Below are 12133 nucleotides of genomic sequence, written 5' to 3'. Positions count from 1 at the left end.
AATAGCCTAGCAAACCCATGGCCAACAGAAACAATTCATGCTTAAGGCAGTGAGGTAGGACCCACACTAGTTGGCTGTCTGAGAAAGCAGTCTAGTGTACTTGAGACAGCTTGTTACTATGTATACTATATTCACCAATGCTCAGAACAGCATGACCATGAATAGAAGATAAGTCATGTACCCCTGATGAGGACAAAGAGCAGCATGGTGAGAGAAGGGATGAGTCCGCAAAATTGAGCTTAGCAAGACCACTACTCAAGCTTCGGACAAACCTTCTGACCATATGGTAGGACTGGGAGTTCTTCCTCACCTCAAAGGCTGTCTGTTATGTAAACACTTACAAATACACACACACACACACACACACACAGAATTTTAAATCCCGCAGCTCAGGCGCATGTGGTGAGGCAAGGGCTTCAGATGCTTTGTGGCAATGTGTACAGGAAGAACAGGCATCGTGAAGTGGGTAAGAGGAAAACTGCAAGTGTGGGGGTGAGCTTTTTGGGGACTCTTCTGAATCACACACAGCTACCACCAATCAGTTGTGGTTGGGTGACTCCTAATGTGATAAAATAATTCAGAGGCTTTTGACAGACCATCCTTCCTTGCTAATCACAATGAGGTGTCTCAGGATGATTAAAAAAGAGAGGTAGGAAATGGCTCCTATATCAAGGGGGGAGACCTTGGAGAGAAAATCCTGACTGCCTGAGTATATGAGGATAATAAATGAATTAGATGCATGAACTAAGAAGAGTCCCCAATCCCTTTTCTTTGGTTAATTGAAAACTGTTTTTAAAAAGAATACTCCAGGCTAATTCAACTGTAAGGGAGGGAAAGCTGCCTGTGAAGCTCTGTCCACTGGTCACAGCAGCAGGGTAGTGGAAAGGCCCCTTTGCTGCTTCCAAGACAAAAGTCCTAAGACTTCACCACCCTCCATTTTCACTAATACTTCAAGAGGACCAGAATACCAGGTATTGGTAAGCACAGGTTAAAAAAAAATCAGCAGCTTGGACAAACCCACAAGCTTGTTTTGCAGCATCACTCTCAGAATCCTCGGGACCCAAGACAGCTCAAGAATGCATATGTCCAAAGTTTATATGCCCCTTTATAGCCCTTCTTTGGTATGGAGATTACTAGGAAACAGAGACAGTAGTCTGGCACAAATATGCTATCATCAGAGACTTAAATGGGAAAAAAGTGGCCCTCTCTCAGAGCATTCTGGATCTCACATAGTGGAAAGAGAGAACTGACTCCCATGTGATGTCCTCTAACTTCCAAAGTACAAGTACATATACACACTCAGTCAGTCTCTCTCTCTCTCTCTCTCTCTCTCTCTCTCTCTCTCTCTCTCTCTCTCTCTGTGTGTGTGTGTGTGTGTGTGTGTGGTCCCAGAAGTGAGGAGATTGAGGCAAGAAATAGAACCCTGACCTACACATCAAGATTCTAGCTCAAAAAAGAAATTCTATTTTCCAACATTTGGCCAAGAAGAGCTCTTTGGGATACCATATAAATGGGTATTGGGGAAAGAGGAGCCAGGTGTGGTGGCTCAAGCCATAACCCAGCTATATGGAGACCAGAAAGAATACATTACTGCCAGTATGGACAACTTGGTGAAATTGTACCTTTAAGACAAATACTGTTAATTAGTGATCAAAGCATGAGTTCACGAACTATAAATGTCTCATGAGAGGTTAAGCTGCAGGTACATTCCTCCAGTGGACTTTTGTGTAGACCTATAGAATTTCCTATTATTCTAACTTTCACAAGGAAATATTCAGTTTCCATCTTGGTATATCAAGACTATGCCTCTGTTATAACTATTAATCAAGTCATCATGAGGGTTCACAGAAGCTCAGTAGGACAATCCACTGCTCTGTAGAGACCTAACTCGGCACAAAGAATCACAACATTATGTCTAAAACCATAAGCCATTTTACCCCCTGCACCCACTTTCATGTAATACGGTAACATAAAAGGTGTTAAGAAAAATCTATCCTTAGATACTCTATCCTGTATTGCTTTCACCTCTTCTCATAGTTCTTTAAGATATTCTTTCAGTCCTCACTTGGCACCACTGATCAAAACACCCAAAAGGCATAAAATATACAAGAGAAACAAATATAAGTGAGAAGGCGGCTCTGCCCTGTCAGTAATCTGAGTCGTGTGGTTATAAGAGATGAGACGAAGAGTGTGGCAGCATACAGGAGCACACAAGTGATGGCTGGTGCTAACACTAACTGTGCACACACTAACTCCAGGTACTGCATGAAGCACTTGTAAACACTATCTAAAATCGCCCTCATAACTGCCCCAAGGAGGAGTTATTACTACAACTATTTTACGAAGAACCAGAGGGACTTTTACTCAAGGCAATATTTTAAAGAAATAATCACATTGGACTATGTTGGAAGGTACATTTTTTAAAAAAAAATTGAAAAAGAAAACCCAAGACCTAAACTCTATTATACAAGATTTTGCTCCTTGCATAGAGTTTGGTCCTATAAAGAAATGTGTGCAGTAGGGGGTTTTTGGGGGGGAAACCAAGAAAGGGGATAACACTTGAAATGTAAATAAAGAAAATATCTAATAAAAAAGAGAAATGTGTGCAGACATTAGCTTTATGAGATTCATTTAATGGTCAAAGCTTTGATTAATACCCTTTAACTCACATAACATTATCCATAACTGTTTAAATGACTTATTTTACCACAGGGAAAACCACATCTTCTAATGTGATGATATACAGAAAGAAAGAGAAGAAGTTACCCTTGTCCTTTGGGTGCCCTGAGAACTCTAAGCAAAGTAAAATCGTCTGTAAGTTCAACTCGTCACTATTCTCACTCCTGCAATAGTAACTAATGATTTGAAGTGCCACACATATCTTCTATTTAAGCATAAACTTCTGTAGTCCTGAGAACTGCTCAATGATTCCTTTGGGAGGGGAGTGCCTAACACTTTCTCTCTTTAAAATCTTTACATGTAAACAATGTAAAATATATTTAACTAATTATCCTCCTCCTATATGACATATATGCAGGTCTTATTTTTGTAACCTTGTGCTGAAACCACACTGAGATTAAATCACTTCTACTGAAAACATTATGAAGTGGAAAATGAACCAGTGATGTCTTTTTATTTTGCTGATGGGCCAGAGAAAAGAAATAAAAAAAAAATTTTTTTTTAAATGGGAAAAGAAGAAGAAGGAGGAGGAGGAGGAGGAGGAGGAGGAGGAGGAGGAGGAGGAGATGGAGAAGGAGAATGAGGAGGAGGAGGAGGAGGAGGAGGAGGAGGAGAAGAAGAAGAAGAAGAAGAAGAAGAAGAAGAAGAAGAAGAAGAAGAAGAAGAAGAAGAAGAAGAAGAAGAAGAAGAAGAAGAAAGAAGATACCCAAAATCCTGAATTAAAGCTGAAGGTATTTTTTAAATCCTGGTGTTAAACCAGTGACATGTTTTTATTGTGATGAAGCAGAAAATGAAAATACTGGGTTTGTTGCCAAATAACCATTCCCCTACTCTTCCTTACCTAGGATGGACTTCCACTGGGAAAAGAAGCCCATCAGGAAGATCTGAACTACATCGGCAATAACTTAGAAGGAAAACTAGTCACATGAGCATCAGAGTCTTTCCCCAGAAGACTTTAATCAGGAGAAAGTGGACAGTCTAATTCTAGGATAAGCTAGTGAAAAGAACTTGGTCACAGCACTGGGATCTGGAACAACTGTTCCATAGAAAGCTGGTTACAATGACCAGTTCATTCCACAATGTGGGAAACAGCTTTGCACGAAAATCTTGGAATGTACTTCCATGAGTTCAAAATCTGGCCAACATTTTCTAAAATCTAATTTGTATAAAGTTTTACTTTAAGGGTAAGTATATTCTAAAGGAAGAAAGATCATGAGGCAAAAATATGAGGACTGTACACTACAACATTTCAAGTGCCTGCTTTATCAGTACCACTCTGACTGAGCCTGCAACAGAGATGTCAGAGATACTACACCCTAAAAGAATGGGGACGGTGACAGCAGCAGTGAACAGTAGCAGTGATTCCAGAGCAGAGGGCGTTCTCAGACTTCACAGCAGTGCCTGCCACTGCCCTGTCCTGCTGCCCTTCTAGATTTGTTGGCATGGGCATGGCAGCAGCATTCTTCTCAGTTATCACACCCAGGGGTACAACAAAAGGTTTTTACACTAAGGTGGTCCCTAGAAACACTATGTCAACAACCTGTTAATTGTGTCACTCATGCAGAAGGGAGCTAGTGGTACCCTTTCACTTTCGGCTCCCCTACGTTTGCCCACAAGGGAAGATTCCAGAGTTTCATGACTAAGAACTAAGAAACTCAAATGAATCAACTGCTCACGCAATATAAAAATCTGACAGGTAAATATCCAGGAACTGTTGTTTTGAAGAGAATAAACATATGTAAGGTAAATCCTGTTGGGACATAGCTCAGTGTAAGAGTACATCCTAGCACAAGTGAAACACTAGGTGTTTGATGTCCTGTTGACTACTAGAACAGATAACCAAGTGCACTTATTAAAACCTTCACTACTGTTGCTCAAATCCACCTAAGTCACTGGCATGAGCCTAAGGGAAAATACTGACAGGGCTAGATAGAGACACATCCTCCAGTGGAAACAAGGTATAGTTTAAACAAGACAATTAGTCAAGTCCAAAATTTCCCTGTAAAATAGTAAAAGGGTTGGGGGAGGGGGGCAGTCAAATCACTTCAAATCCAGGAAATAAACTCAATCAACAATAGGAATGTTTTGACAGGTTCTGCCATTATCAAGAAGACAAAAAGCAAACAATTCCACGGAGAAGTGTTGATTCTCTCTCAAAGTACAAGCAGGTCCTAACCCTGAAGACCCACAGTCATGTTAATTCAGGCCCTATAACAGTGAGTGTCCTTGAGGCTTCTGCTGAATAAAAAAAAAAAAAAAAAAATCACACAAAAAAGGGACAATAAACTCTCACTCTCTCTCTCTCTCTCTCTCTCTCTCTCTCTCTCTCTCTCTCTCTCTCTCTCCCTCTCTCTCTCTCTGTCATATACACACACACACACACACACACACACACACACACACAGGGGATAAGTCTCCCACAAAAGAACCATCTTCCACATAAAAGCACAAAAAGTTCAAAAGCATCACTGCCCAGGCAGGAAAGTTGGGTTGGGAACAACTGTTTATGGGCAACTCTATTCCAAGCAGAGAGCTCCAAACTGCTGACAGATTGGTAAATAAATGCCAAAATTAGAATAATCAATATTAAAGAATTTTGTAGAAATCTGAACTTAGGGCTCTCAAAAAATTAAAAGACAGCCTCCACCTCACCGAGGTTATGAGCTGCACAGGAGACATAGAAAAGTGTAGCAGGAACCTCAGAGCCATCTCTATGTAAACACCTGAGCCATGCAGCTGCAAAAGCAACTCCTGTAGGAGGACCTAATTGAGGACTGCCTGAGAGACCAAGGATCACTGGTGCAGACCATGCCAGCCAATCAAAAAGTGCTGTTTAGAAGAGATGCTTTCTTGGGACCAATGGAGCATGGGTGGTGGGTACCTAAGGAGCTTGCAGCAGTGCTCAGTTGTGTTTGCTCCCAGTCTGTGTTGTTGACTCTGCCCCCCCCACCCCCCTACCTCCAACCCACTAAGGGCAGTTAGGGTCAGGCAGCAAGTAGTCCAGGGCACAGGCAACAGAAAAGCCCAACTAATCCTAGCTCTTTCCTTCACTGCCTCTCCTCTCTGATGACATTCCTAGGGAAGAAAGAAATCACAAGCCACTGTCTGGCTCTGGAAAATACTAGCTGCTGCCTAGCTTTACTATCTCATTTATTAGAGAAGTGGGTGGCATGCCCTAAACCCTAGAACTACAGTGAAGTACAAGAAAATCCACTGCTTCCATGTGCTAGTCCCGTGGTATGTTTTCAGTTATAAAGAGAGAAAATGTTTTTCCTAAATGTGGGATCTACAGTATTTATGCCCTGCATAGCTAGGAATCATGGAAGAATTACAGCATGAGCAGGATGCTAATGCTGAGTCTGGAGACAATCTTTGGGTTCTTCAGAGTCACAGTGGCCTTATATGGGCAAAAACATAAGATCTGAGAAATCCACAGTCCTGTTCATCAGCTGTTACTAAGTTTTATCAAAGAAAAGGAACCTATGGCATCCTCAACAATTCTGAATACAGAAAAGGCAGAGTTACGAAGGTGCCGTGATGTAGCAGTCCTGCCATCCAAACACCAGGAGCTAATATAAATAGCCAGAGTAGAACATTTTTAGGTGAAGGCATCAGAGAATCAAAAATACAATATGCTGATATGACTATATCAATTCAGATTGTATCCAAGTTTATGTACTATACATATTATATCAGACTTCAGCTATTTTCCTAAAACTGAATTCAATGTAAGACAGGAATTACTTCCACACTAACCAACCTTGGGTGGACTCTGATAACACAATCTGGGAAGGCTACACTCGGCCTACAGTCTAGCTCCTGCAGATGGATCTCTTAGTCTCTTTCTAGAGTTATGCAGTCCTGAGATATCCAGAGGAAACCCAGGATGGTGCAGGCAGAATCTGCTGACTTAGTACATGGCTGCTTCCGACTGCGAGGTAGCCAAGTCTACACGGCAGTTAAGAAACGTGCAGCTGGGCTCATTCCTGCGACACCTGAGACCAGGCCTCAAACTGATCATGCCTGTCCTCTCTCATGTCAGATAACTTTAGAAGTAGCCTAATCATGTTCACTTTATATTCTACAACATATTCAGTACTTTGCTACTAAAATTTGTTTTCTCTCCCCACCCCACCCCACACCCCAAAGAAAGTTACTTTTGTAAGATCAGGTTGAAAAACTCACATTCCTCACCGTCTGAGGAGACTCAAGGATGGCCACTAAACGCATCCTTAGACAACTGAGCCCCAAGGAATTAACTGCTGCATATGATGTGCAGGCTGACAATCTTTGGTTCTGCTTTGTATGGACTCTTGACGATTCTTTCACTGTTAATCTTTAGAAATTGCTCAACTATATAATCCTTATGGTAAAGTCAGTTCAGGTCAAGTTCAAAGTCATGGTATGAAACGCACTAGCTTCCCAAGGTCAAACTGTCAGAAAACGCAGGACAATGTCAACCTGTCATGAACTCATTGCTCAGTCAACTCTTCCTCTCATAAACCTATAGGATGGCTCACAGGGCAAATAAAGCCTCGTGACCTGAGCTTGACTCACAGCCACAGACAACTGATGGCTGCTGGGTGACGAAGACTCGGTTATCTTTAAGGGTGTGGCTCTTGGTATGCCCACCATGCTCTAGTGGATGGGCTCACACCTAGAAATAAATTGATGACATGAATGGGAGTCAATGAGTGCTTTTTAAAAATTAAAATTCAAAAAAAAAAAACAAGAAATTAGAGGGTAGGGAGGTAACAGTGGGCTGGAGAGAAGTTGGGGAAAGAATTTAGGATGAATAATGATCAAATATATTAAATAAAATTCCCCTCCCCAAAATACCAAACATTTAATAAAATTTAAAGCCGTTTTTCTAAACTGGGAATCAGATTTTGTCCTCTAAAATTATGGCATAGCAAAAGCTTCTTGGCCTTCTGGCTAAGATCAAGTGCAATTATGGTATAGCAAAGCAAAAGAAAGGTAGAAGTCGGAAGACAGTCACTATATTCTCTGCACACAAAAAGGTCTTTAGTCCATACTCTGCTTTGGAAGACTGAGAACTGAGAGTGACTTCCGGTTTTGATAATCAGTACCAGAACGGGGTCAACCAATGTTCTCATAGCTTCTGCTATGTAAATCAGGACCTAAACAAAAAGGTAGCTTATTCCAGTCTGAGTACAGAAACTACACAGGAATTCCCTCCCTTCTGAACACAAGTTCCAAGTAGTCACTGGCATTCATGTACAGACAGGACATGAGACTGAGTCTAAGGGCACCAGCTAGTTAAGGCACACTTTCTCCCCTTCTCTAAATCTTGAATGTTTAGTCTGCACTGTCTGGCACTTTCATATGCACTATTCTATTTCACGGTCATTCCATTCTACAAGTGAAGAAGCTTAGAGCAGAGTCATCCCGGCCAGGGCCACAGATGGTAAACAGTAAGGCTAGAAGCTGAACACAGTCCTGCAGTTCCATGTTCAGTTTAACAATTCCTACATTCTCCCCACCCAGTGCTGGTGACTCTAAGCCAAACACAACATCAGACCAAAGGGCTGCCTGAACCCCACCCTCAGACCAGCAGAGCAGTGACTAAAACCCTTACTGGAATATAAAGCTTCAAGACAGAGGTTTTCCAGGGCGTTTTGAACCCTTGACTATCCTCCAAGAACTCAGGGCTGCTCAGATGACCTGCAGCAGTATGGGCAGAGCTGGACCTGTCAAGTCCATTGGGCTCTGGGTGACGAGACCCAGCTGTGCGGGCAGCTTCCCTTCAAGGACACTCCCAAACATTCCAAACCCTGTGGAACCAGAAGGAGGGACTTAACTGTACAGAGACGAGCAAACCTGGCAGAACTTTCCAGACCACATTTGTACTTTTACACCAGAAAGATAGTTTTGACTAAAATCCCACCAAAACCTCATAGACTACCTTCCAAGGAAGACCCTGGGTGCTGTCGATGGAGGCCCCTGCCGCGGAACAAGCAAGGATTTCTAGTCCATGTTTACCACTGGCGCTGAATTTTTGCCATATTTTTGAAAACTGGATTAAAATCTTATTTAACATTTGTAAGGATAATAACCCACACTGAACTATTATCAAGATAAAAAGAACGGCTGACATTATTGTCATAAACTAGTAACACAAGACAATTACTACCGTTGCCATTATAGACCCAGGGTCTCAGCTGTCCAAGGCTGATTCAAAACTGTTATGTAGCCAAGAGTGGCTGATTCCCCTGCCTGTAATTCCCACGTCTGAGATTACAGGTATACACCACATGCTCAGCTCAAGGAAAGTATTTTAATCAAAAGTTTTAGAACCACAGTCTAGACATAAGACCTTTACAATGCACTACAGCATAAAAGGTCTTATTTAGAAATGATAATTAAACTCCCCTTGACTATAACAGCAGAAATAGAGAATTTTGGGGAAAAGTAAAAATATATTTGGTACTTACTCTGTGCTAGTCATTTCCACAAATTTTGCTTAATCTCCATAATGAAAAAGATATCATCCACAATAACAGATCAGGAAATAAGAAGGTATGCATAGTTCATACTGCTGCAAGCTGCCAGGCTCGTAGTAAAAAGATCAAAAGGGCAAAGCTGGAGCTACAGATAAGCCTATAAAAACAGCCACCACTGCACAGAGAGGGCCCTCACCAAGGGAGAGTACACGGGAACAGTGCCTGGATTTCAGCAGTCCTTTCTACCTAGCACCTCTTGTGTATCACATACAGATTGTCCTGTTCCCAACAGTCTAAGATGCTAAAACTGGAGTGGCATCACAGGCCCGAAACGAGAAAAGTTTTCAAAAGTCCTGATGAAGCTACACTTGCTTATCCCTGCTCCTCCTCTGCTCACCCCTGGGCATGGGAGGCTGCATCAGGGCAATGACCAACGAGAGGATGAGAAATAGACATGCTGCCTGACACCTGACCACAAAGCTCCATGAACGTTCACAACGTGAGCGTCTCTACGCTTTACCAGTGTTTCCTAACCAAGTCCTCTTGAGTATCTGACTGAAGGAAGCACAACTTAAACAATGAGAACAGTCCAAGTTAACATTGATTGAGCTTTCCCTAGTGCAGACAAATGATGTAAATGCTTTCACATGCTGCACTTTAGTTAGCCTTTACAATAGCTATCCCTCAGGACAGTTAACATTTGCATCCCTAACTTAACATATGGAGAAACTGCACTTCCGGTGTGCAGTTAAGGAACTTATGAGAAGTCAAACCTTATGAACTAGAGGAAAAATGTAAAGCTATGGGCCTGTGACCCCTAAGCACTGCACTCTGCCGCCAACAAACATGTTAAGTGCATTTTCTATGCCATGAATTCTCTCTGTACTTTGAGGAAAGTAAAACAAAATATCCAGGTATAGGCAGTCAGAATTTTATACTGATTGGCCAATAAAACAAATGGCACTGAAAAGTATATAAATAGAACCTAAAAAAATAAATAAATAAATAAATCTGTGATCAAGTCAAGAATTGGCAACTTGACCAATACATACACATCAGTGAGCTCGTTATGTAATCAATTAATTCCCCTGAGAATCCCAGGCTGGTACTCTCAGTTTTGGTGGGTCAGTGAGTCTACTACTAATCTAAGTCTCTCAGGATGGGTGGGTGGGGTTATCAATGGGTCACACCCACTCAGGCCCTATTTAATTCTTCAGTGTTGCTGTGGTCCCTTATGTTTGTGTCTGTTGAGCATGACTGCAGATAGACACCCTTCCAGAGATAAGCCAGAGCTGAAATAGACTTTTTCCTTAGGTAACTGGATAACCTTTGAAGAAACAAACCTACCCCTAAATTCTAAGATGGATCATTTTTCCATAGTAACTACAAAGCCAACATTTTTGGGGGAGGAATGACACAAAGAATGGAATCCCTGTGAAACAGAATGGACCACTAAATGACCACGCTCAAAGTGGTGGCCTTCTGCCTGCTAGAAGTTCAGAGTTTCCAAAGATGAACTCAGAGTCTAAGAGCACCACACTATGACCGCCTCAGACAGCAACGTGGCTCCACCAGGGAAAGTCTCCATGTGCCCCAACCCCTCCATGCAGTAACTACCCTCCTCATTTCTGTCAGCCTTACCAATAAAATAGAAAAGCATTTTAAGTTTTTCCCCAAGATTGTCCTATCATGGTTTATATTTGAAATTAAACATTTTCACACCCAAGGAATTTTCTATTTGTACATAATCCAGACTGCCTCAGACCAGGGATCAGACAAAGACACTCAGCCCAAATTCCTGTTACCTCTGTCAGCAAACAGTCTGCCCCATGAGGCTGTCAGGAATACGAAGAGAACGCCCCTGTTCCATCTGCTCAGCAAACTTTCATCGTCCGTAAGGGCTCTTTTAACGCACTTCTAACGCTGCTTCTGTGTGAATACACACTGCTACGCACTGACTGAACAGTGACATTCTCACAGAATGCCACTGTATCCCCTTGGGGGCTGCCTGTGGGATAAGAACTTGAAAGAAGTGGAAGGAGTCCTGCCCCTCTTCCCAGCCTTCCTTCTAACCAAGCAGCTTCCCTCCAACAGACCTACTTCAAAAGTCCAGACCCAGTGAAGTCACACATGACCTCATAAACCTCCCACTTAACTGTTTAAAAGCCAGAGCAGAGCTAGTAACTGGGAGAAACGGCAGATTCCTTAGCAGAACTGGGGTAGTGGCCGTTTAAGGAGGGGAAATGTTCCTTCAACACCATTCTAAAATAAGTTGTCTTTTATAACAGCCCCGAGGTTTTAAAAGTACTATGTTAAAAAGACACAATTTCTAATAGCTCACTTATTCTGACTGAACTGGCCTACAAAAAAACTTAGTTCCTTTATTTGACAACTAGCTAAAGGCATGTTTGATACCTACTGCAGTGGCTGGTGTTTTTCTATTTTCATTCTGCCTTGGTTTCTGTTTTTTCTATAATTGCCCTGTGAAAATATTTATTGTCCTTTTGTTCAAATTCCACTATGGTCAGCCAAAAGTGGACAGGCCACACTCACAGCTGTCAGACAAGGGCAACAACTGCCACAAAAGCATCTGGGGGGAGAACAGGGACAGGAGTAATTGAGAAATCTGATCCAGACCCAGTCTCCAGACTCAACTAATGGATACCAGAGTCTCTACCAGAGCTCCTAAAGGGAAAGGGGAATCAATTGACTGCAATGTTTTCTTTGCCAATTTTCCCCTTACCTGGGCTATTGTGTAGCATTGGAAGAGGAAGGGGAACTAAGAGTTAGCTTATAAACAGAAACACAGAAACATTGCATATGCTCAAAGAAAATGGAGTATGTATATTCAAGACTATAAGTTCACCAAAAACTGATTACACTTTCCATAAATTTTTATTCTTAAATATGTACCTAAGCCTAGAGAAAAATTCCCATATTTACACAGGAAGCTATTATACAAAAATAAGTATGTATTGCCACGTTCTTAG

At 41.9% G+C, this 12133-nt stretch overlaps 1 protein-coding gene across 7 annotated transcripts in view; it reads right to left on the bottom strand.

Moving 5' to 3' along the window:
- The window catches only part of Psd3 (pleckstrin and Sec7 domain containing 3), a 527712-nt gene that overhangs the window by 238588 nt on the left and 276991 nt on the right, over nt 1-12133 (bottom strand). The window contains exon 1 of one of the 7 annotated variants that reach the window (XM_085843939.1): nt 10949-11783. The exons of 5 other annotated variants lie outside the window; for them this stretch is intronic. Coding sequence is in view for 1 of the 2 variants with exons in the window: in XM_085843938.1 (XP_085700064.1) it covers nt 9135-9148 (14 nt within the window). In the remaining variant the exon portion in view is untranslated. Of the gene's footprint in view, nt 1-9134; nt 10919-10948; nt 11784-12133 lie in introns of those variants that run through there. One more of the 7 variants, XM_085843938.1, reaches the window with a different exon arrangement.

The sequence above is a fragment of the Mus caroli genome, unplaced genomic scaffold (assembly GCF_978045245.1).
Source record: "Mus caroli unplaced genomic scaffold, Mus_caroli_1 scaffold_10, whole genome shotgun sequence".
In the NCBI taxonomy this organism is placed as follows: Eukaryota; Metazoa; Chordata; class Mammalia; order Rodentia; family Muridae; genus Mus; species Mus caroli.
Note: the sequence above shows the minus strand (reverse complement) of the source record. Positions and strands in the feature narration are given on the sequence as shown.